At 41.8% G+C, this 24,509-nt stretch overlaps 1 protein-coding gene across 4 annotated transcripts; it reads right to left on the minus strand.

Annotated features, from left to right (window-relative positions):
• Window positions 1-346: 346 nt before the first annotated feature.
• Window positions 347-24,246, minus strand: crtc1b (CREB regulated transcription coactivator 1b). Of its 4 annotated transcripts, none has more exons than XM_061683043.1 (14): window positions 24,098-24,246; window positions 22,639-22,755; window positions 22,048-22,175; window positions 17,231-17,290; window positions 16,917-17,011; window positions 16,351-16,421; window positions 16,218-16,261; window positions 15,895-16,118; window positions 15,082-15,230; window positions 10,737-10,961; window positions 9,639-9,725; window positions 7,342-7,428; window positions 7,067-7,241; window positions 347-5,216 (listed from the first exon to the last, which is right to left on the minus strand). In XM_061683043.1, the coding sequence occupies exons 1-14, from the start codon at window positions 24,221-24,223 to the stop codon at window positions 5,005-5,007; spliced, it is 1,800 nt and encodes a 599-aa protein (XP_061539027.1). In that variant the 5' UTR covers window positions 24,224-24,246; the 3' UTR covers window positions 347-5,004. The 4 variants fall into 4 exon arrangements, with proteins under 4 accessions (XP_061539027.1, XP_061539026.1, XP_061539029.1 ...); XM_061683042.1 differs by having other exon boundaries at window positions 16,351-16,436; XM_061683045.1 differs by lacking the exon at window positions 9,639-9,725 and having other exon boundaries at window positions 16,351-16,436.
• Window positions 24,247-24,509: the final 263 nt, after the last annotated feature.

Below are 24,509 nucleotides of genomic sequence, written 5' to 3' on the forward strand. Positions count from 1 at the left end.
TTGAACACCCAGTTCTGTCCTGATTCCAGCAGTGCAGACATTTATTCGCGGTAAACTTGAAAGATTTGGAGAGAAGTCTTTTTTCCAGTTCATATTCCATCTTGTGCATTGTACCCGTACCAATGGCAACCCCAGAGCATTATGCCCCCCACTATAATTGACAGTTGGCATATTGTTTTTTCGTTTGAAAGCCAATATATATATATTGATATATATATATATATATTGAAAGACAATATACAGCAGGGTTGAAACATGCATGTCCACAGCAACACGCTGCCATGTTGAGAGTTTTGCAGTCAACACATTTGGCAAATCAAGACTATGTTCAGAGAAATGTGTCATCCACAATCAATTTAATTTACATTTTTCTTTCAGCTTATAAACAAACAGTCACATTAGGAGAATCACATGGCAACAAATAAATACCTACAGATAATTTACTACGACTTACAGGACAACAGTGATAAAATGCTATTTTCACTAGAAGCTTTAAGAGGAACTTAAACTGCATTTCTGAAGCCTTTTACACTTTTCAATGAACTGTACAGTTCTTTAGAAAACTGCATGTAATTAAAGGGACCATTTATTCAGACCAAAAAAAACAAAAAACAACAACATACAAGCAATAAGGACTGATTGAAGGATACACCTTCGAAACACAGAATGCCTTTCTTTGCTTTTTGAGATAGTTCAACTCTATGACATTTGAAGCCAAAATGAGTGCATGTTGTGCTAAATAGTCCTGCAGGTAAGACACATCTCAAACCAAAGCATGCAGAGAAGCCAAACGATCAAGAAAGCTTCACTTTCAAGGTGATCTTTCCATCCTGCAGTTCCTATCCATGAGCCTGAAGGGTTGCTCTTTGCCATCATCAGCATTTCACCACAACCATCAAATATTGCAAAAATTCATACATGACCTCACAAATGGTTTCCACTTTAAAAAAAAAAAAAAAAAAAAGGGGATAAAATGTTGACTGGTAAACAAGTTATCTTTTGCAAAACCACCATAACTATTCTCCTAACTTTTAAGTTGTATTAGCTGCCTAACTTGTGTCTGTTCCACATTATTCATGCATTCAATCACACTTTCTATCAGCAAGCAAGCTGAAAAGCACCCCCAATGTCTGACACAATAAAAACCTTTGTAACAAATACATCATAACCTGTTTTCTTGCAGAAAGCATCTTGTGTAGCGCAAGATTATGACAAAGCATGCTGTTGTGACATCATAAACATATTTTTGCTAACTTTGTAGATAGACTGCAGCACTGTATTCTGGCAGTTTGTGTAGTGTCCTGGTAGTTCTTTATGCAATAATTTATTTTCGTTTGCATTGTCATTATTTAAACAGATAACTACAACATAAAGCTTGAGGTGATTTAGTGCATGTGGGGCAAGAGGGTTAAAACGACCAACAAGAATTACATTCGGCACGACGTTTCTTTGCAACAAAACAGCACAAACTGCACCAAAGTAAGCCCTTTCTATGTTTGCATCCCCTAAAGTTTTAACAGATCCAAAAAAACAACAACAACAAAAAAAACATCATCATCAAGACAAGCCGAAATATAATTTACAAAAGGAAAACAGAGAATACATTTTTTCTTTGCCATGAAAATATCTCCGGAGTATACATCTGGTGTGAAACAGTCAGCATTCAAATCAGGCAAATAAGTCCCTGTTTAGAAGCCAGGAAGTAAAGTGCGAAGCAACTAGAGGACTAAACATTGCACCAAAACAGGGTAGGAATAAACAAAACACTTCACATGGCCCAAAACCTGACATGATAGGCAACAATAGAAAAAGGGAAACAAATAAAAACAATCATAACTGATGTCACTTGAGCATAGAGTGATAACGTACATGGGATACAATCCTGCTTAGTGTGTATCAGGTCATGCGGCCTACTGGAAAGCAGAAGCTTCAGGTCCACTAACACAAAACAAACAGTGCACATGCCCAACTGCCATCTTTGTGAGACAGAGCCCTGCATCCATTTCCTTGACAAGTGTGCGGCAGAAAGGGGTTGGACAAATTTTTCTTACGTGAAAACGTGCTCGTACGTGGTAAGATGCTACAGCAGGAAGAGAAAGACCGCAACCGGACGACGAATGAGGATCTGAGTTCAGTCTAACCAAATTTCCCCGTGTCATTTGGCGACTAGGATACCGCCACACTTAGTACATTCTTTGATGAGTCACGAAATAGCATAATACAGACTTGTAGGTCACTAAAGAGGGAACAGAAATGACTGTTGCACAAGGGAAACCCTACATGCATCCCTCTTTACTTCGTGACAGCAGGTACACCAAATCCAAGCTATCAAGGCCTTCTTGTACTGGTTTGAACTCTCAGATTTTTCATGCATTTTGTTTTTAATGTATATGTACAACGTACAATAAGGATTATTCAGCATGACAGACAAATGACAGAGACGTGTGTTCACCTTGACTCAAACACACATTGATTGTGTGAATAAAAACTGAAAAGAACGTCTTAAAAAGCAAAAATCCAGCTCAGGTTTTCTTGACATATCTGGACCCCCCTTGTCTTTTTATTTGAAATGATTTCATGTAAGCAAAGACTGAATAAAGTGTGTTAAGTGTCCCGAAGTCAGTTTCATTCAATGGAAATGTTCCAAAAATAAAAAATGCAAGCTAAAGATTTAGTATTGGGTCTCACATACAACAGGCCAGTTGCAGTGCATCATGTTGAAGCAAAGGTACAGTTCCCATTCCTCATGAATATCTACGGTGCGGAACAATCACATCGACTATATCAAGTTGATGCTGTGTACCTTTGTCCATGAGCAATTGCATCATGCCCAAGCCCACTTGTCAAATGAACTGGTCTTTGTGTGCTTGAACACTATCTAGATAGGATTTACAAAGCTAAAATTTAACTCAAATTCTAAAGCTTAATTAAAAAGTAGCTAGTCTACAAAGCACTTGAAGATTTAACAGAAGCTCCTGTATATGTCCGTAATATACCGTTAACAGCTCAATTTCAGTAGATCTACGAGAGCAACAGCTTTTCTACTAATGTGTCAGACAGCATGGGAGAACCCTAAGATGGAGTTTTCCTTTAAGCGTCATGTTTTAGTCTCGCTTGCATAGGAACTGAACCACACGTCTATTCAAAGTACAGCAGACCCATGCTTGACAGTATAAAGATTGCAAGGACCCTCACTCGATCCTGGAGCAGAGACTTAATGCCAAGGGTTGAGCAATAACCACAAATGATCAGCGTGTCTGTACACAAATGCTAGAACGTACCAAACAAGATCACACTGCGCAATAAACAACTCTCAGGGAAACTCTGACAAAAGGCCACCAGGGTCGTTTTCTGCTGAATCTAGAAGTAGAGCGAGCTGCTGTGACCGTAGATAGATAAACTCTTTGTAAACATTAATTGGAACATCTGTAAACAGTTTTTAATTCTACCATATCCCTGATAGTTTTAGTGACCATTCCTGTTGTTTACAACATAGAGATCAGTCTTGTTAAAGATGGCATATTATACACCTAAATATACTAAGTGTTTCTAAGAAACACCAATTTATGCTCGCCTTTGAGTTTCCTATGTCATGAAACTCTCAAAAGAGGTACTGTAATATAAAGATTTTCTAGGAATTGCACATTGGTATGAAAACGCCAATCAGGAGGGGCAGTATGCCTCGTGTGGTAACGAGCAGTGTTTTTGTTAGAGCTTCCCTTTTAAGGAGCAAAAAGCCTCCCCATATTTGCGGTCCTCACAATTTATCCATATTTTGGTAAATTGTTTTCTTCACCCTCTTAATAAAACATCAATAATTTCACTATAAAGTGTACCGCTACAAAATACAGTACATTGATTTGTCAGACCTTACACAACATAATCACAAATAGCACTGAACAAAACATATGCCTCTGTCAAATACAATAAAATGTTACAAGAAGTTACGAAAATGTTGTCACAGACACTTAACAGTAGAATACTCATGTAAGGCAAAATCAGGTGATTTTCACAGTGAGGACTTTAAAAAGAGTTCAGATTTGAGAGTTCGCCGGTTTAAAAACAGACCGCTTCCTTCACTGAAAGACCAGTCTGGTGGCTTTTCTTTTTCAGAAAATTAATTATGTTTTCCAGTTAAGTGATAATACCTGATCTTCTAAAACAACCCTGCTTTTGGAGCCTGTGTGTTTTTCAGCACAAGGTAAGATGATTTGACCGTCACTTCTGGGCTACAGCAACCAAAATGGCACATTGAACACTGAAGAGCAACTATGGGGAGGTTTTCCACTCCTTCATTAGACAAGTAGCTTAAACACATAATTAAAATGTTCAAAATTCATAAACAAACATAATACATCAGTGCTTGTTTACACTATGCCTACCGAGTGCATTTTGGCATCAGATGTATGAAACTGAATGAAAAAATATTCATACAAATAAATAACATTAAAAACAGCATCAAAACACAGTGCATGATCTAAAAAAACTAAACAAAAAACATTTGGCTCTCAAAAATAAAGCTTTGAGTGTGATTAGTTTGATACAGGGTAGAAAACCAACAGCTTTTCTTCCTTTTAACATTGCCAGTATGATACGTATGGTTTAGTTCAATGTCTCTGCAGCTTCCTGCTACAAGCAAATATAAATAAAAACAAATATTTAAGTGAATATGAAGAGGAAAAAGTGTGCGTTTTTGGAATATATGTGGCATTTAATGGAACACTGTAAACACAGCCGTGCTAGCGAAAGCACTGAGCGACCAATCTCTTTTAAAAAGGACAGCAAGGCCATTAAAGCCACAGGACGTCCTTTTCGCTGCTGTCATTTGGTGGCGCATCATTGTGTCAAAGGGCTTTTACGGAGTCGAGGGCGAGGTCGGACCACTGGATGGCCATGCAACGAGGGAGAGGGTTCAACCCTGCCCTTTGTCTCTCGTTCTCCATTCACAAGTTAAGAGTGTTTTTCTTCTTGTTGCTCACCGCCACAGTCAGTCAGCGTGTCATGTCACAGTCTGTCCATCCTGAACGTGTCCTCGGTGGCGGGGTCAGCGAGCACCATGTCAGGGTCGTTGAGCATGTGCAGCCCATCCAGGGTCAGGGGGTCAATCTTTAACTCATCCAGTGGGAACTGAGAGTCTGCATCAAAGCTGACGTCACCAACGCCTGCCAACGAATTGGTGAGCTCTTTGGAGAGGCTCGGTGGCGACTCACCTGTGACTGGAATGTGTGACATCAAAGAGACAAGTGGGTGTGGACACTGTGTTGCTTGTTCAACCCAGTGATTGAATGCTACACTGACCATACAGTCATACAATTGTATTACATTAGAAAGTACGACATGTAAGAAAAAGGAAGTACGACAGAGTCATTCAAAACTAAATTACATTGATGAATTTGAGTTAAGGCATCATATTGCTGGAAAAGTACTGTATTAGTATACAGTACTTTTCAGTTTTCATTAGTATACAGTACAATACTGTCATAAAACAAAGATTTTGTTATTCATATAAAGGGAGAACACAATCTACAACAATAATGTGTGATTACTATATTGTATTACCTATTTTGACAATGTTGTACAAAAGTGAGGTTGCAACTTCTTGATTTGTTTTAGTAGCATCACCTTAGGTGTAATGACAAAATAATCCTGATGACCAAGAAATGGCATCAGGATTTTACTGAACTCACTGGTTGTGGTCAGACCGTTACATACAGTACATTCATCCTGGGTATTAATTATTAATAATTTAGGGATTCTAATTATTGATTTGAACTGGCTTTTGTTTCAGGAAGGAATGATTATCTAGCGTACTTTGGATATACATAGGGGTTGGATATACTAGTTGACCTTAACTCTCAACAATAAAGATCACAACAAGGCATCGACTTAATTGCTAATCATTGTTTTTGGCTTCAGGAGGAGGCAGGACCGCTTGCAGCAACATATGAGTGCACAGAGGGAAATTAGGCCATCGCCTTAATGGATTTTATTTAGAAATGGAAATTCTTGATCAAAAACTAAGACCAAAAATGAGGAAACCAAGGCCGAAAACAAATTACTGGGCCAATTATAAGTATTAGTAAAAACCTATAGGAATTCTCTTCCAGAACAATTTGTCTGAATTTCCAAATTTTTTAAATGATGTCATTACCATGGGACAGTTATTGCAGTATATTATTTAATAGGATAAAAAAATTCTGCATAATGTTTTACTGCACAACATAACCATTATGCTGTTATCGTTCATAAGATATGGATTCAATAGTTAGCACATCTGGTCACCAGCCAATCGCAGGGTACATATAAACAAACGACCATTTGCATTCACATTCACACCTACGGGCAATTTAATATTCAATCAACCTACCATGCATGTTTTTGGGATGTGGGAGGAAACCAGAGTACCCGGAGAAAACGGGGAGAACATGCCTGCTCAAACAGGCGAGGACGGATTTGAACCCGGGTCCTCAGAACTGTGAGGCAGATGTGCTAATCAGCTGTCCACTGTTCCCCGCAGCAGTATATTGTGCAAGAAATACTGTATGTAGCAATTTCATCATAAACTGAGAATGAAAAAATATTTTGATGGTACAATGAGGTGTAATTGTAATTCTGTCATTATCGTGGTCATCCTCAATCTGTTTTTTTTGGGGGGGATTTTTATAATACTGTCAGGACAACTCTCGTGTTGCACTGTATTATTAGTACTAGCATTGACGCGCATGTTACCTTCTCTCAATTTGTAGAGAACACTGTCTTAAAAATGTAAGATTAATTTCACACCTGTCGGCTCTGGGGCAAAAACCCATTGAACTAAATACAGTATTCTAAACTGATATATGTAGCAAAATAGCATTTGACTCTCGCTAAACCCAGTATGGACTGGATATTTTTCTAAATCCTTGTGTTCTTGGTTTTAAACAGTACTGTATTCCAATTTTCCGCAGCTTGGAAACAGAACAAATTGATATTCTAAGTGATAGAGCACTTACAAAGAACACAAGGGATCCCTAAAAGAACGTAGTAGTGCAACAGTGGCACAATGAAAGAAAACTGCACAAGATACCTGTTAGGATTATGTTGGGAATGTTGCCATGGCTACTGTAGCCAAGCTGCTGAGAGTCTTGTAGGCTGCCACCGCTAAGACCCATCATGGCGGCTTGAGTATAGTTGAGGGTGGAGCACTGCGTGTACAGGCTGGTAGAACTTATGGGGTTCTCAATCATGTTGAACTGCTCCAACTTTAAAATACAGAAATTGAGTAAATTCAGAGGTTCACTGACATGACTGAAACTGCTTTTTTTGTCCATTGCTATGTATTGAGGGCACCGAGAAAGTTACCTGGTGAGACAGAGCATTGGTTTGCCTTGATGCCACCTGCTGATCGTAGAAAGAGTCGCCAAATATGCTGCCCACTACAGGAATGTGCTGTAATAAAAATACAGAAGCCACACAATTCAGACTGGTTGTGAAACCAGCACCAACACATAATAGTGGAATGTGTCCAGTGTAAAGTTATTCAGGCCTTAAAGCAGACAGACACCCCAAGCAACAGAAAATGCAAGCAAAAGGTGAGTCAAGTCACAGCCATAGCACTGAGCAGTGACAAAAGCGAGTCATACTCATGAGGAGGCCTGTCAGTGATCTGATTTTCTAAAAGAAAACAAGTGAATAATTAAATTAACAGGTAGTGGCCTGTAATGGGTTTATGAGGATTAAGATTGAACACACATTTGCATGGATGCAATAAAAAAAAAAAAACCCGACAAAATGTGAGGCCGAAGTATGATGTAGTTATTAATGCCACCCCACTAGAGGTGACCAACAACAGTACTGCAGTGGTGCACTGAGCTCAGCAGGCCTCTTCATGGCAAAGTACAGACATCTGATTAAGGAGAAATTCCAGTACTGTAGGATCACCATCTTGATCATATTGGTTTTGAATGATAGTACATTAGGGTTCTTGCCTTGACATAGCTTAATAACTTTGACTCAAAATGTTTAATATTGATTACAGGCTGAGGGCTGGTGAAATAACTACTGACTCAGCACCCCAAGGAAGGTACTACAACTAGGCCACTATGACAGGAGGTTTAGAGGTATGGGGTGGGTAAGAATATTGATTAATGGATGCATCGCAATATGCCTCTCCCACATTCAATATTGATTCTGGGAATCCTCTGAATCAATTCATCACTTGGCCACTGCTGGGCGCAAAAATCTACACGCGCACACTTGGTAATAGCCAGAAATGAAGGGGAATGTGATATTGTTAAAACAAATTGTGAGGTTTATCACATCCTATGTTTAGATGCACTTTTTCAGTGGTCATACAGAACGGTCATGTTTTTTACTTTTGTACTCCATATTCATAAATTTATTATTCTACACATTTTCATATTCAGATGTTTTATTGCTCAAAAATGGGAGGTGACATACCACATATGTTCACATGGACATTGAAGAATTTTCCACAGGTACTTTATTTGTATATTTCTACTCACTGAATAGACAATGCATTTAAAATAAATCAATATCGAAGCAAATCACAAACTAAAGAATCAAAATCGAATCAAATCGGGATGTTCTTAACAATAACCGGCCCAAATTGGGTAAAATCAAGTAAAAAGCGAGGCTTTTCCTCTCTTTCGGTGAGGCCGACATCCCTCCCCCAATAAGCATTTTACTTTTTCCATGAGCCATTTGTTTACCTTCATTTGTTGTATCACCCTCAGTTTTTACATTCAATACACTTAACAGTAAAATGTCACACCAACTAAAGGTAGCATTTTATTTCCCACTGGCAATAAATTGGTTGACTAGAGAGAGTAGATTAAGACCACCACCCTGCCTGAAAATACTGGAATTTCACCTTAAAATATATATATATGATGAGATAAAAGTTGAAAATAGTCAACACTGTGTGACTAGCTGTCTGCAATGGTGGAGTTTCTGAAAACATGCAAGTACACTACAGTCCAGACTTTCTATAAATGTATATTGCATGTTTTATTACTTATTTAATAATATTTTATATTTAATGTGATTTTGTTTTGTTTACTGTTTCTAGACACCAGATTTTCCTTTAATATCAATGAAGATATAATTAGATACATTGACTTCTATTATCTTTTATTAAAACAAACTAGAAGAGTAACTGTAAAATTTGTCAACAACATTTTAATCTACCTAACCAATAGTTGTGCCAAAGTTGCTTTCCTTAATGTGACCCTTTTATGTGAGAGGGTGAAGTGTAAAAACGCATGCAACATCCCTATTCCCTCTGCCAAATGTTTTCTGGAAAATATGATGACTTTCTCCCAAAAGAGTTATGTTCATGTGAATAGCAGATGTAATAGAAAACTGCTCTCTAACTAGCTGCTAAAATACATCTGCTCATGAGTTATGAATGCCAAAGGGGCAAAGATGAACAACTCTTCGAGGAGGTCTAAAGATTGGGACCGCCATCGACAAACTGGCCGTAACAGTTAACAGTGACAATTGCGATGTGGAAATGAGTTATGTACACCACGGCTGATGCAGAAGGATGAAAAGCAGCCCATCAAGTATTAGTCCCCTGCCCCCCAGGAACAAAGCCCTTCCCCAAAAAGCAGCTAGCTTGCTGGGTGGGCTCTTACTTGAGGTGAGCCGCCAGGGGAGAAGCCTTGATTGGAGACTGGGGAGGTTGGAGACTGAGTGGCTGGTGAGCCAGTCTGATTACGATACTGTTGGAGGGAAGAGGATTAGCAAGCACTAAAGGGCCTATCTCACTGGCGGAGATGTCGCCAAGACTGCAGAGGATGATCAGTCGCGACGACTCCAGGACCCGTTTCCAGACAACGTGACAATCAATTCACCCGGAAGTCACCGATATAGGCCTGTATACAGTATATATATTGTTTAAATAAATATATAATGTATGTGTGTGTGTGTGTGTGTGTGTGTGTGTGCATGCTGTACGTGCTCAAGTGGCGGCGCACGAACATTGGGACAGTCTTCTGAATGAGGAAAGCGCTTTAACGTCCGTAAAATACAAAATATAAGGGTGATTGTGGGGATATTGTCAGAAGTTGAAGTTTATGTCCACATAAATTTTGGTGACAATAGCTCACAGTTTTGTCACATTAATCTTTGTCTATGTAAGAGAAAAACAATGTCCACAAAATCCTCAACATTGGGGTGATCATTTTGATATTTTCAGAGGTTGAAATGGCCGCAAGTAGAGATGTCCACATACATTTTTGTGAAAGATAATTGCAGTTTTGTGACATTAATCTATCTAACGTTAAGGTTTTTCTCTATAGTTAGCATATAAATGAGTCGCCAAACAGTCTCCAACAAAATTGAATATGTTCAATTTCACGACTCCCTGGCAACCCGGCTAGTCTCCAGGAGACACCTCTGCAAATAGCGGAGACTCAAGTTGCTATCAGGTCACCAACTAGTCTCCAGGCCAGTGAGATAGGGGTCTAAGCTCCATGCCAGTCACACACAAATCTCAAAGGATGGGGATGTGAGGTGCCATCAGATAAGGCTTGATTCACTATGTTGTGTAATGGAACGCTCGCTGACAACAATATGGCTGTGTAGATTCCCACTTCATCGGCAGTCTTTGTAAATGAGAAAAAACAATCATCCTATTGTGTACGAAAATTTGTAGTCGAAAAAAGTCAAAATACTTCATCATCATTGTTCTACAGAATTCTACACGAGGTTTGGGTTTCTTGCTGTCTTACTGAGCTGATGCTGGCTGAGGTCTGGCTATCCGAAGATGGGCTGTTGGCACTGGCGGGGACTGTACCAGTGGAGGTAGGAGCAGGCAGGGTGATGAGCTGGATACCCTGCGGTGGCTGCTTCTGCAGGTCGCTGAGCAACTGAGCCTGGGCCTGAGCTGTCAGATGGTTGAAAAGAGGGAACTGGGAAAGCTGTTGCTCCAGGGTTTGCTGTTCTGGTGGAAATATCTACAGGGAAACCACATATGGAAGTAGTAATTCAGGATTTGAATTGACAAGTTATGGCCACAATAGAGTTGGGAATCTCTCCCCACCTCATGATTTGATTAAGATTCAGAGTGCAATGATTAAACTTTCATCCCAGTTTCATTATACACTGTGCAATGACAACATTCATATTGTTGTCACCAATTATAGATGAACCTCAAAACATATTATTTAACACATACTTTTGCAATGAATGTCTTATTTCCTTAACTGTGAAACATAACTTTGCTAGCCTAATAACATAACTGCCCAAGTATTTTTTTTTTAACGTTTTCAGAAAAAAAGAAAAACAACAAATTCAACTAACAAGAGTCCAGTTGCCTCGAGTCAACCTTTGCAGAATAGATTACCATGACCTGGAAGACTGAGAAACTACACAGAAGGATTTTGTTTTTTTTAATGTATTTATTTTGTGACAGTAAGTTAAATGACTCAGGCAATTAAGGTCCTATTATGCCAAATCGTTTTGTGACCTCAAAGTAAAGCACACTTGGGTTCTGCAGCAGGACAATGATCCAAGACACACCAGCAAGTTGACTTCTAAATGGCTTTAAAAAAAAAATAATAATCACAATGGTTTTGTAGTGGCCTCGTCAAAGTCCGAAGTTAAATTCGCTGCTCTCAGATAGGGAGCGTTTTTTTTCATCCACATGTAAGAATGTACATACGTACTTAAAATATAGTCAAGAACGATACTACATTATAATATACAGTCCCCTCCAAAAGTATTGGAACGGCAAGGTTAATTCCTTTGTTTTTATTGTCTACTGAAGACATTTGGGCTTCAGATCAAAAGATACGAAAGGGACAAAAGTTCAGACTTCCAGCTTTTATTTCATGGTATTTACATCTAGATGTGTTAAACAACTCAGGACAGAGCACCTTTTGTTTGAACCCACCCACTTTTCAAGTGAGCAAAAGTGATGGAACAGGTGTTGCCTTTTAGATTGCTTAAACATTAGATAGTGCTTGTTTTTGGCTTATGGTTTCACCTGTGAAAACTGCCTTTGCTATTAAGCAAACATAAAGACCAGAGAGCTGTCTATGGGAGAAAAGCAAACCATTTTGAAGCTGACAGAAGAGGGAAAATCGATCAGAGCTATTGCACAAACACTAGGCATAGCCAATACAACAATTTGGAATGTCCTGAAAAAGAAATGAACTACTGGTGTACTGAGCAACAGACATCAAACCGGTGGGCAAGAGTATCAACAGCAGTTGATGACAGAAACATTGTGAGAGCTGTGAAGAAACACCTAAAGACAACAGTCAGTGACATCACTGCCAACCGCCACAGGGCAGGGGTGAAGGTATCACAATCCACTGTTCGAAGAAGACATATACAGACCATACCACAAGATGCAAACTACTCATCAGCAAAAAGAATCTGAAGGCCAGATTGGACTTCGCAAAGAAGTACAGAAATGAGCCACAAACGTTTTGGAACAAAGTTTTATGGACTGATGATACCAAGTTTAACCTTTACCAAAGTGATGGAAAAGTCAATATATCGAGAAAAAAAGGATCTGCTTATGATCGAAAACACACAAGCTCATCTGTGAAGCACGGTGGAGGTAATATCATGGCTTGGGCTTGCATCACTGCTTCTGGAACGGGCTCACTTGTCTTGATTGATGATATAACTCATGATGGTAGCAGCAGAATGAATTCTGAGATCTACAAAACCATTTTGTCTTGCATTTTACAGAAAAATGCATCCATATCGGAAGAAGCTTCATCATGCAACAAGGCAATGAATGACCCAACACAAGGGACTTCAAGGGGAAAAAGTGGAAGGTCTTAGACTGGCCAAGTCAATCACCAGACCCTAACCCAATAGAGCATGCATTTTATCTCCTGAAGAGGAGCCTAAAGGGAGGAACCCCCAGAAACAAACAAGAACTGAAATAGGCTGTAGTAAAAGCCTGAAAAAGCATTTCAAATGACGAATGCAACAGTCTGGTGAAGTCAATGGGTCGCAGGCTTGATGGAGTTATTGCAGGTAACGGTTATGCCACCAAATATCAAATGTTATTCACTTTAAGTTAATTTAATGTGTGTGTATATATATATATATATATATATATATATATATATATAAAACAGTCACGGAGTTGTTCTGAAGCAACTCCGTTATTTTAGGTGTGTTTAGGGTCATTGACTCGTTGGAAGGAGAACCTTCGGCCCAGTCTGAAGTCCTGAGCACTCTGGAGGTTTTCGTCCAGGATATCCCTGTACTTGGCCGCATTCATCTTTCCTTTGATCGCAACCAGTCGTCCTCCCCCTGCAGCTGAAAAACACCCAATGGCATGATGCTCCCACCACCATGCTTTACTGTTGGGACTGTATTGGACAGGTGATGAGCAGTGCATGGTTTTCTCCACACATACCACTAAGAATAAAGGCCAACAATTTCTATCTTGGTCTCATCAGACCAGAGAATCTTATTTCTCACTATCTTGGAGTCCTTCGGGTGCTTTTTAGCAAACTCCATGCAGGCTTTCATGTGTCTTGCACTGAGAAGAGGCTTCCGTCGGGCCACTCTGCCATAAAGCCCCGACTAGTGAAGTGCTGCAGTGATCAACTTTCTAGAACTTTCTCTCATCTCCCGACTGCATCTCTAGAGCTCAGCCACAGTGATCTTTGGGTTCTTCTTTACCTCTCTCACCAAGGCTCTTCTTCCCCAATTGCTCAGTTTGGCCGCCCCAAACGTCTTCCATTTAAGGATCATGGAGGTCACTGTGCCCTTTGGAATCTTAAGTGCAAAATAATTTTTTTTGTGGCCAGATCTGTGCCTTGCCACAATTCTGTCTCTGAGCTCTTCAGGCAGTTCCTTTGACTAGATAATTCTCATTTGCTCTGACATGCACTATGAGCTGTAAGGTCTTATACAGACAGGTGTGTGGCTTTCCTAATCAAGTCCAGTCAGTATAATCAAACAAAGTTGGACTCCAATGAAGGTGTAGAACCATCTCAAGGATGATCAGAAGAAATGGACAGCAGCCGAGTTAACTATCTGAGTGTCACAGCAAAGGGCCTTGTGATATTTCAGTTTTTCTTTTTTAATAAATCTGCAAAAATTTCAACAATTCATTTTTTTTTCTGTCAAAATGGGGTGCTGTGTCTACATTGAGGAAAAAAATGAACTTAAATGATTTTAGCAAATGGGTGCAATATAACAAAGTGAAAAATGTAAGGGGGTCTGAATACGTACCCACTGTAAATGGTGGAAGATTTGCACTTTACCTGCCGTAATACGGTCTTCAATGCTGTAAATGTGACGGTCAATGTCAAGAGAGTACTACGTTAACCACCACCCCCCCCCAACCGCACAATTTCTTTTGTAAATTTACACAATATACGTCAATTTCTTTACGAGGAAAATCCACAGAATTCTGTGGATCCGCAGACTTTTCACAGTCCTGTTTAATCATCTCGGTTCCAATACTTTCGCTCACTTGAAAAGTGGGTGGTTTCAAACCAAAGGTACTCTGTCCCGAGTTGTTTAACACATCTAGATGTAAATACCATGCAAAAAAAGCTGGAATTCAGAACTTTTGTCTCATATTCATCTTTTGATCTGAAACCCAAATGTCTTCAAGTATACAACAAAAAACAAAGGAATTTCAGGTTGGTTTCAGCCCGAGCACTACTTGGTTGGTTTCAGCCCGAGCACTACTTGGTTATGTGTGCCACATTGACTGTTGGCGTCGGTGCACTTCCGTAGTCTCTTTTCACGAGCATTATGTTATTTGATCAATTAATTAAATGTATCAATTGATTCGCAAATGTTTATATTTGCATCGGGATTCATCAAAGAAACTAAAATTTTTCCCACGCCTGCTTAACAGAAGAAAAAGTGCAACAAATGCATTCAGGAAACTGTCATGGGTAAAATGTTAGCGCCAGATTTTTTTACATTTTATCCCCTTTAGTGAAGCCTTTGCAATACCACATAAGAACAACAAATAAAAAAAAGTAGGTTTATATTACATTTCCCAAAATGTTGAATGATTTAATTTTCCAGGATACATTTAAATTTCATTGCGCAGTAAAACAAGGACAGGGGACAAAACATCACCTGCGTGATAACAGGTGAGGAGAGGGTGGGCGACAACTGCTGTGTGGACTTATGAAGATGGAGGTCGGTGGTTAGTGTAAGTGGCACCACGGGAGGCTGACGGCGGTGTTCTGTTACAGTCATGGTGGGCTGAGAGGAAGTAGGGATCCCTAGGATAAAAGAAAAAAAGGCAAGAGCAGGTTTAAGAGTACAGCAAAGAAGCAGCTCCAGATCGTTCAACTAGAACAATAACCAAGACGAGGTAACTGCCCCTCGGTAGACTCTAACCAAATCCCCCAGTATTGAGCAGTAGTGCAATTCCAAAAGATATGTTATCATAATGCAGGCCATGTGGCTTTTTTGAGAACTGCATCTGGGTCACAGATAAATCTTAGCTGACAATTTTCAACACGATAAATAATTCCGGTGACATTTTAAAGTAAAATATGAACGAAATTACCTATTGTACTTATTATTATAGATGTATTCTAAAATTGTTGGTCATGTTTAAAAATGCACGCTTTTAGTTGTGTTCGGTGTTAAAAAAATATGATATGGCGTTCACGGAAATACATTTTAAAATGTGGCTCTCATAGCTCTTTTAGCCAAAAAGGTTCCCGACCCCTGTCGTAATGCCTTAAATTGACAACATACACTGCTATATATCATCTCATTGCTTCATTATGCAGAAATTGCAGTGCATAAAGAGTAAAAGCCAACAGCTTACATATGAGCTAAAGTGAGCTGCTGCTGTTGTTTCTAAAATAATGTGCTGTTCATAATAAAATGCATGTAATTTTTTTTCTGTTACTCGCTGCTGATTGCAGTTGATACCATGACTGGCTGCACTGATTCCTAGATGAGTGAGGTTGGTGGTCAGGCTGCCTGTGCTGGTGGACGAGTTGAGGGACGGGAAGGCAACTGTGTCTTCAGGGTCCAGAGGGGTGGACAGCGGGGGAGGGAACTGGATATTGGTGAGATCAGGCAATGAACCTCCTGTGTTGTGTGCAGCAGGCAGCACCGCAGGGTTCACTTCCTGGTCTGGTGATGGAAAAATACTAAAAAAAACATTTTTAATCAGTTATGAGAAAGTCCTCTCTGACAAAGAGAAGGAGTCAACCACCAAGAAGATCATGTAATGTATGATAGACACTCACTTGATTCCTGGGACATCACATGTGTTGTGGTTTGGTGAATCTCCCTGAAGAAAAGAAACCTCAATCTCCAATTTAAAGCTTTATATAGATGAAGTAACACAATACATGCAGTCCTTCCCTTTTCTATCAGTACCTTCTTGTCATCCCACAGCTGTTCCTGTGCATCGTTGTCTGCATTTGTCTCCAAGCTCTCCGTCCCGGGCACTGTTAGCAGCAGGACTAATTAATGAAACAGCCAGATACAGTTGCTTGCTATGGCAAAACACAATGATTCACATCAGGACGAGAAATGAGTCATCAATATCCAAGCTAGTAAGGCAGAATACGGTTCACTGCTCATGATTCCAGGGAGCCTAAAAATAGCAAGGTGACCACCAGGCAGACTGGGTGGGGGCCAACCAATTAAGGTTTCACTATATCAGGGCTTTGCACACGTGTGGAACATCAGTGAATTATTGATCTGCTTCCCTACATCACCTCGAGTAATCTCCATTCAGAGATTCCACTCCTCTGAAGGCAGCGAACTACATAAGCAGCAGCTTGCTGAAGCAACGCACCGTATCTTTACAGCTATATAAATATTTGACAAATGGTCGAGATCTGCGCCCGCTAAAGTAGAACATGTGGCTTTGTGAAATTTTGTATATAAGGACTGTATTTAAAGTACTTTTGTGTTTTTGCAACCATATATTCCAATACCTCTTTTAGGTTGAAGCTCCTGTGATCCACCAGCAAACACCTCTTGGGATTTTGGATTCATGGCGCTCTGGTGTAAGGCAGAGTCTGAATTTGTCCTGTATGAGAGATGTTTCACCTTAATGGCTTTTCAATCTCTAATGGCAGCATAGTGTATTTAAAAGGTCCTACCTATGAAAACAATTGTTCTGTTACAAATATACAGTATATTGCCCATAACACAACTTGTGTGCAGCTGAGCTTCATGTAATTTAATTTTTGCAATATTGTTTATCCTGGATTTCACTCAGGAAATTGGCAAAGGGGAGATGACTTACCTTCTCCAGCTTGTGTCTGGTGGCGGAGAGAGGTAAACAGAGCTGTAGGGGCAGCTGTCGATGTGAATCGAGTTAGGGCTAATAAAGAAGGAGGAATGAAAAATTGACCAGGGCTTAAATTCATGCCTCTTGGCTCATTAGACGAAATAGAGCCAATCAAGAAAAGAATTCCACCCATTTGTTACCTTCCAGAATAAATAAGGTTTGAGTCAGTGCCTCATTATTGTAAAATTAGAAGAGTAATAGAAGTGCACTGTAAAGTATCACCCTATTCATGCAGGGAAAGAAATTTCATTGCCTTTTCTTTTGAGAAACTACCATTGAAGAAAACAAAACTATGTGTCCAATACTTATCTTGCTTCGTTCTGTGTGACAATAACAAAATTGTATATCCCAAAATAGCCTGTATCCCGATAAAGATATACATATATAGAAAACAATAAAATTAATACAAATACAATTAAAAAATAAATATGGAAGAGTAGTGGAAAAATACAATTCAAGTGGTAGTCCAACCAGTTAAGGAATGCAATAAAGTCCAAAGAATTAAAATAAATACAATAAAGTGCCCCCCTCCTTGAGCATCCACCTTATCGTGGTGGAGGGGTTTGTGTGTCCCAATGAGCCTGCACCCATGGGGCCCGGCCGGGCACAGCGTGGGTCCGCTTTCCCATGGGCTCACCACCTGTAGGAGGGGCCATAGGGGCCAGGTGCAGTGTGAGCTGGGCGGTGGCCGAAGGCAGGGACCTTGGCGATCCGATCCCCAGCTAGAGAAGCTGGGTCTAGGGACATGGAATGTCACCTCTCTGGCAGGGAAGGAGCCCGAGCTGGTGTGCAAGGTCGAGAAGTTCCGACTAGATATAGTCGGGCTCGCCTCCACACACAGCTTGGGCTCTGGTACCAGTCCTCTTGAGAGGGGTTGGACTCTCTTCCACTCTAGAGTTGCCCACGGTGAGAGACGCCGAGCAGGTCTGGGCATACTTATTGCCCCCTGGCTTGGCGCCTGTACATTGGGGTTCATCCCGGTGGACGAGAGGGTAGCCTCCTTCTGCATTCGGGTGGGGGGGACAGGTCCTGACTGTTGTTTGTGCCGATGCACCAAACAGCAGTTCAGAGTACCCACCCTTTTTGGAGTCCTTTCTGGGGGTGCTGGAGAGCACTCCCGCTGGGGACTCCATCGTTCTGCTGGGGGACTTCAATGCTCACGTGGGCAAGGACAGTGAGACCTGGAAGGGCGTGATTGGGAGCAACGGCCCCCCCGATCAGAACACGAGCGGTGTTCTGTTATTGGACTTCTGCGCTCATCACCAATTGTCCATAACGAACACCATGTTCAAGCATAAGGGTGTCCACACGTGCACTTGGCACCAGGACACCAGAGATCGCAGTTCGATGATCGACTTTGTGGTCGTGTCATCGGACTAACGGCCGCATGTCTTGGACACTCGGGTGAAGAGAGGGGCGGAGGTGTCAACTGATCCCCACCTGGTGGTGAGTTGGCTCCGATGGTGGGGGAAGATGCTCACGTTCCGGGGGAGGCGGGGGACATCGAATCCGAGTGGACCATGTTCTGCGCCTCCACTGCTGAGGCGGCCGACCGGAGCTGTGGCCGTAAGGTGGGCGGTGCCTGTCGTGGTGGCAATCCCCAAACCCGTTGGTCGACAGCAACGGTGAGGGATGCCGTCAAACTGAAGGAGTCCTATCGGGCTTTTTTGGTCTGTGGTACTCCTGAGGCAGCTGATGGGTACCGGCTGGCCACGCGGAATGCAGCTTCGGTGGTCGCTGAAGCAAAAACTCGGGCACGGGAGGAGTTCGGTGAGGCCATGGAAAAAAACTTCCGGACGGCTTTGAGAAAATTCTGGTCCACCATCCGGCGTCTCAGGAGGTGGAAGCAGTGCACCATCAACACTGTGTATAGTGGGGATGGGGCGCTGCTGACCTCGACTCGGGACGTGAGTCGGTGGGGAGAATACTTCGAAGACCTCCTCGATGCCACAGACACGCCTTCCCATGAGAAAGCAGAGTCTGGGGTCTCTGAGGCAGGCTCTCCTATCTCTTGGGTTGAGATCACCGAGGTGGTTAGGCCCCGGGGGTAGATTGGATTCACCCGGGGTTCCTAAAAGCTCTGGATGATGTGGGGCTGTCCTGGTTGACACGCCTCTGCAACATTGCGTGGACATCGAGGACAGTGCCTCTGGATTGGCAGACTGGGGTGGTGGTCCCCCTTTTTAAGAAAGGGGACCGGAGAGGGTGTGTTCCTACTACAGGGGGATCACATTCTTCAGCCTCCCTGGTAAGGTCTATTCAGGGGTGCTGGAGAGGAGGGTCCGTCGGGAAGTCGCATCTCAGATTCAGGAGGAGCGGTGTGGTTTTCATCCTGGCTGTGAACAGTGGACCACCTCTACCCCTCGGCAGGGTCCTCGACGGTGCATGGGAGTTCGCCCAACCAGTCTACATGTGTTTTGTGGACGTGGAGAAGGCGTTCGACCATGTCTCTCTGGGAATCCTGTGGGGGGGGTTCTTCGGGAGTACCGAACCCCCTGATACGGGCTGTTCGGTCCCTGTACGACCGGTGTCAGAGTTTGGCCCGCATTGCCGGCAGTAAGTCGGACTCATTTCCGGCGAGTGACTCCGTCAAGGCTGCCCTTTGTTTTTCGCCTGGAAATTCTGTCCATAAAAGTTATGAACAGAATTTCCAGGCGCAGTCGAGGCGTAGAGGGCGTCCGGTTTGGTGTCCTCAGTAGTGCATCTCTGCTTTTTGCAGATGATGTGGTTCTGTTGGCTTCATCAAGCCGCGATCTCCAACTCTTACTGGAGCGGTTCGCAGCAGAGTGTGAAGCAGCTGGGATGAGAATCAGCCCCTCCAAATCTGAGACGATGGTCCTCAGTCGGAAAAGGTTGGCATGCCCTCTCCAGGTCGGGGATGAGATCCTGCCCTGAGGGGATCCCGGATACAAGCGTCCGAAATGAGTTTCCTCCGCAGGGTGTCCGGGCTCTCCCTTAGAGATAAGGTGAGAAGCTCGGTCATCCGGGAGGAGCTCAGAGTAGAGCCGCTGCTCCTCCACATTGAGAGGAGCCAAATGAGGTGGCTAGGGAATCCGATTCGGATACCTCCCGGACGTCTCCCTGGTGAGGTGTTCCTGGCACGGCCAACCGGGAGGAGACCCCAGGGACGACACAGGATACGCTGGCGAGACTACGTCTCTCGGCTGGCCTGGGAACGCCTCGGGTCCCCCCAGAAGAGCTGGATGAAGTGGCTGGGAAGAGGGAGGTCTGGGCATCCCTGCTAAAACTACTGCCCCCGTGACCCGACCTCAGATAACCGGTAGAAAATGGATGGATGGACAATGTAACACTCAATTATGCCTCCCATTTAACCAGTAAACATGCTATTAAATTAACTGTTTTAGAGGTTAGATTTTATATTAAATATTCTGACATGAAAATAAAACCTCTTAATACAACTTGCTTTTTTCTGTTTAGTTTCACATCCTTAACTATGTACTTAGTATCTAGTCATGTGCGGGTTTTTTTTTTTCCTCACTGTTGTTTTGATCGTATCATTATTACTTTGTCGCAACTTCATGCTATCTCTGTACAGTTCTTCATGTCATTAAGTGGTAGAAAAGATTTGACATTTTCAAGTTATTAATAACAACTTGTAGATGACATGTTAGCGCTTTCCGGTCAGTGTCTGAGTTTTTAAAACCAAACCATGGAATTATGGTTCTCTCTTTTCAGCACCACCCATGTGGATTCTGTTTCCACTTTGTTCTCTGCGACGCTCACCACAGGAGCGGTTTCTGAGCTGCATTCTGTGGGGGGTGCAATCGACAGCCGTCGCACAGGGCGCCATTCAGTTTAGGACCACCTCCGGTTCTCCGCCTCTACCATGATTTGTTTACATCGATGCTCCACTTGCAGTCCTGTAAAGGCTTCTTTATACTCGCGCGGACAGCAAACGCGCTGACGTCACTGCAGCTATCCCACACGCAGTTTGCCTTTATACTCGAGTAAGTAATACTTTTGAAAGTGTGCTGCAGTTCTCCTCCAAGTCGAGGGTCTCGCTGCAGCTGGTATTGGCTAGGACGCTACAGGGTGGAGTTTCCTATGAATTTTTTGGGCCATTTCCGGTCGCCGTTTTTACTTTCCGTAACAACGAACAAAGCAACAATGGCGACCGTGGAACAGAGTCTGCTAGAACAAATGGACCTAGATGACCAGATGATACGTTTAATTATGCTGCAAAATCGATCGACAAGGCGGCGGCGTAGGTGCTATGTGGAACCGGGAGGAACGTTAATTACATCACAGCATGTGACTAAAACGGACCTATCACGAGAGATGATCTCCGCGGCATTCTACGCGCAGCAACAATTTTTGCCGTGTGCGCGTCAATCTACGCAGAGGGGCCGCGTGGACCAATTCGTCGGTCACGTGATGCAATGCGGGCGTTGTCAGCCGCACGACCGCGGGAGTATAAAGACGCCTTAACCAAGTATTTGCGCATGATATAAAAATGCTACCGCAAAGTAGAATCATTGCTGAATTCGATTAACTTTCAATCATTGCTCATAAAATATTAATTTAGAATCCGAGGTGTAGGGCATATAAAGACACTCTTATCACACAAAGTTCAAATTTCTTGGAGCGCACTCAATTACAATTACTCAATTCACAGTGGTTTAGCTTTACTGAACGTTGAATAGACAGATGATTTATGTATAAATACCTCAACTGTTCAAACTTTTAAAAAAAAAAAAAAAAAAAACAATACTTTGTCCACAGTGTGTACTTAAAAAAAAAAAAAAAAGGATATTTGGCGTCCATGTTTGTCAACTGAAAGAGGTCGTCGGTGGGGAGACGTGATGCGATTTCGGTCACGGTAAACCCGATCCACCAAACCGTGGTGCCTGGTTGTGCGGCTGGTGTCCAGCACAGAATTCTAGAGTGAACACACTCACAGGTCACTGAGGGCAACAATAAACCTATCTCACACAACATACCATAATGTACCAGAAAGGTCTCAGGATAAATGGTGCCAATGTGTTCATTTCAAAATGAGTCAAGCCATGGGGCCCATACTGAAGCTTGAGCTGGCAAATGTACCTTAGAATGGAAAGCCATGACAAGCAATGATATACTACAAATTTTGACAACCAAATTCCACTGCAGTGAAGATGTAAACAGCTTGCTTCCAAGATCCAAAAGAACTCCTGGTCCACCAAAGCATCTGATTTGCATTTCTCAAAACAAAAAAAACCCAAAAAAACAACAACAAAAAAACAACAACAAAAATTCCAAAGACTGGATTGCTTTTTGTTTTACTAAAACCAATTAAATACCATCCATTATTTTAAGTTTCCTCTGGACAAAAACAAACCAGCCGAGAAAGGCTAAGGGCTCACCTGAAAAGGCAGGTCAATGTTGCCATTTCCAATCTGATTGACATTGGGCAGTGAGCCTCCATAGTACTGTCCACGATTCTGCCCTAGTTGCAAATACTGGGTCTTCTGTAACTGCAACTGTGCAAAGTAAAATTGCATGACAGCATGAGTGCATGGCGGCTCTGACTGTACAAAAAGTAATGCAAAAAACGAAAAGATGCCTATTAGTCCCCAGTTAAAGATAATGCATTGATTAACTGATCAATAAAACCTGATGACATCAGGCAGATGGGGATGTTATGTCAATAGTTTCAGACAAAATTTTCCATAGTAAATAAACCCATGTATATTAATGCCTGACAGCTGATGATATGGTCAGAATTGATATGCAACACACCTGACATTCCCATATTTAACCACAATCATTTAGGTTCAAACAAACACAAGGATGGAGTGCACTCCAGCCAGTCTAGATGGAATTATATGATCTGATGCAGTGAAATGCTGTCCCAATGGAAACACAGAGACCAAAAATCTATTGTTTAACCAACAGTGACTAACATTTCAACGGATGTTTTCACTGATGCAGCCTATATTTCCAAAAATACAGCCGAAACATATTGGATTTCCCAATTTACTGAGTTAAAATCACGTTACTTCAAATCTGTCAACTTACATAGGAACAAACTAGGTGTTCAAATATAATTTTTCCTTCATCTTAAATAATCTAATGGGGAGAAGGTCATACAAGCAATGTAGATTTGGCATTTCAAATTATAAAATAAGAGAAAATAAAACCTACAGTATAAAAACAGCATAGATTAGTTGTAGAAGTGATAAATGACGAGCCTCTCTCCGAATGTTTACTTGTTTATGGATAGACTTGATTCAACATAAATCGATGACAACGATTGTCGACTGGTGAGGTAGCCAACCTACCCAAAGAATAAGCAATGTCAAATAAAATCATCATTTATTTACTGGCTAAAATGAGTTCTATGCTAGTGTGCTAGTGAAGGACGAGATCAAAACAAACCATAGCTGGAGAAGGCGACTAACATTAACGTTAGCTCGGCTTCACAACATAAAACCTTCAGGGTTCTCCATCAATACCGACAGTTTATTGTCAATTAATTGCCTGGCTTTGTAAAGTCTTGATTTACGAGCCAAACGATTCATCTGCTAATTAACTGTCAGGCGGTCCCTGTACACATCAACTAGTTAAAGGACAGGTGCACATTCATTTTCAGCTCCAATGCACTAACTAGGCTAATTAACGCAAAAGGTGTCGTATTATTATTGGCGCTTTACTTGCACATTTTCGTCAAAAGGGTCACTTCGTAGCTGTGTATAGTTGCTGCAACAGACGCATTCACTTCGCCTTTTAGCTCATAAACGTTCACATTTATTTTCGCAGCATTCGTTAGCTGCCAGACAGCGTTACAACAAAATGCGAAAAACGGGGTTATGCCCGTCTTACCCGTGCAGCTCTGGTGATATTCAAGTCTTTCATGACCTCTTCAAATGCCGCAGTCTCTTCCGCCTGTTTCTGGGTATGCAAAGCGATTTTTTCGCTAAATTTGCGGGGATTGTTCGAGGACGCCATCTTTCCCTCTTCTCTGAATGGAATGTTACGTTACGCACCACGTTGGGGCCTTCTGGTTTCGTCATCACGTACAGGAGTGACGTCAATGATGCAGCCACGCCCACCTTAACCTTCTCAATATGCCCACGTTTCCATGTCTTGGTCCAGTAAATCTTTTCTAGTTTATGTGGATGAATATCAATGTGAGACTTCCGTCATATTCTGTGGAGTCTATATAATGTAAGTGAACAATAAACCTTGCACGAAGAGTGGACCCAAAACATCTAGTTTATGTGTAACTAAAATA

This window comes from Phycodurus eques, chromosome 8, assembly GCF_024500275.1.
Source record: "Phycodurus eques isolate BA_2022a chromosome 8, UOR_Pequ_1.1, whole genome shotgun sequence".
Taxonomy (NCBI): domain Eukaryota; kingdom Metazoa; phylum Chordata; class Actinopteri; order Syngnathiformes; family Syngnathidae; genus Phycodurus; species Phycodurus eques.

Coding starts and splice junctions, on each gene's coding strand:
- crtc1b (XM_061683042.1), bottom strand. CDS start 24,223: ATGGCGTCCTCGAACAATCCCCGCAAATTTAGCGAAAAAATCGCTTTG. Junction 17,012..17,230: donor CCAGACACAAGCTGGAGAAG/GTAAGTCATCTC, acceptor TCTCTCATACAG/GACAAATTCAGACTCTGCCT. Junction 7,429..9,638: donor CCCCTGGCGGCTCACCTCAA/GTAAGAGCCCAC, acceptor TTTTTATTACAG/CACATTCCTGTAGTGGGCAG.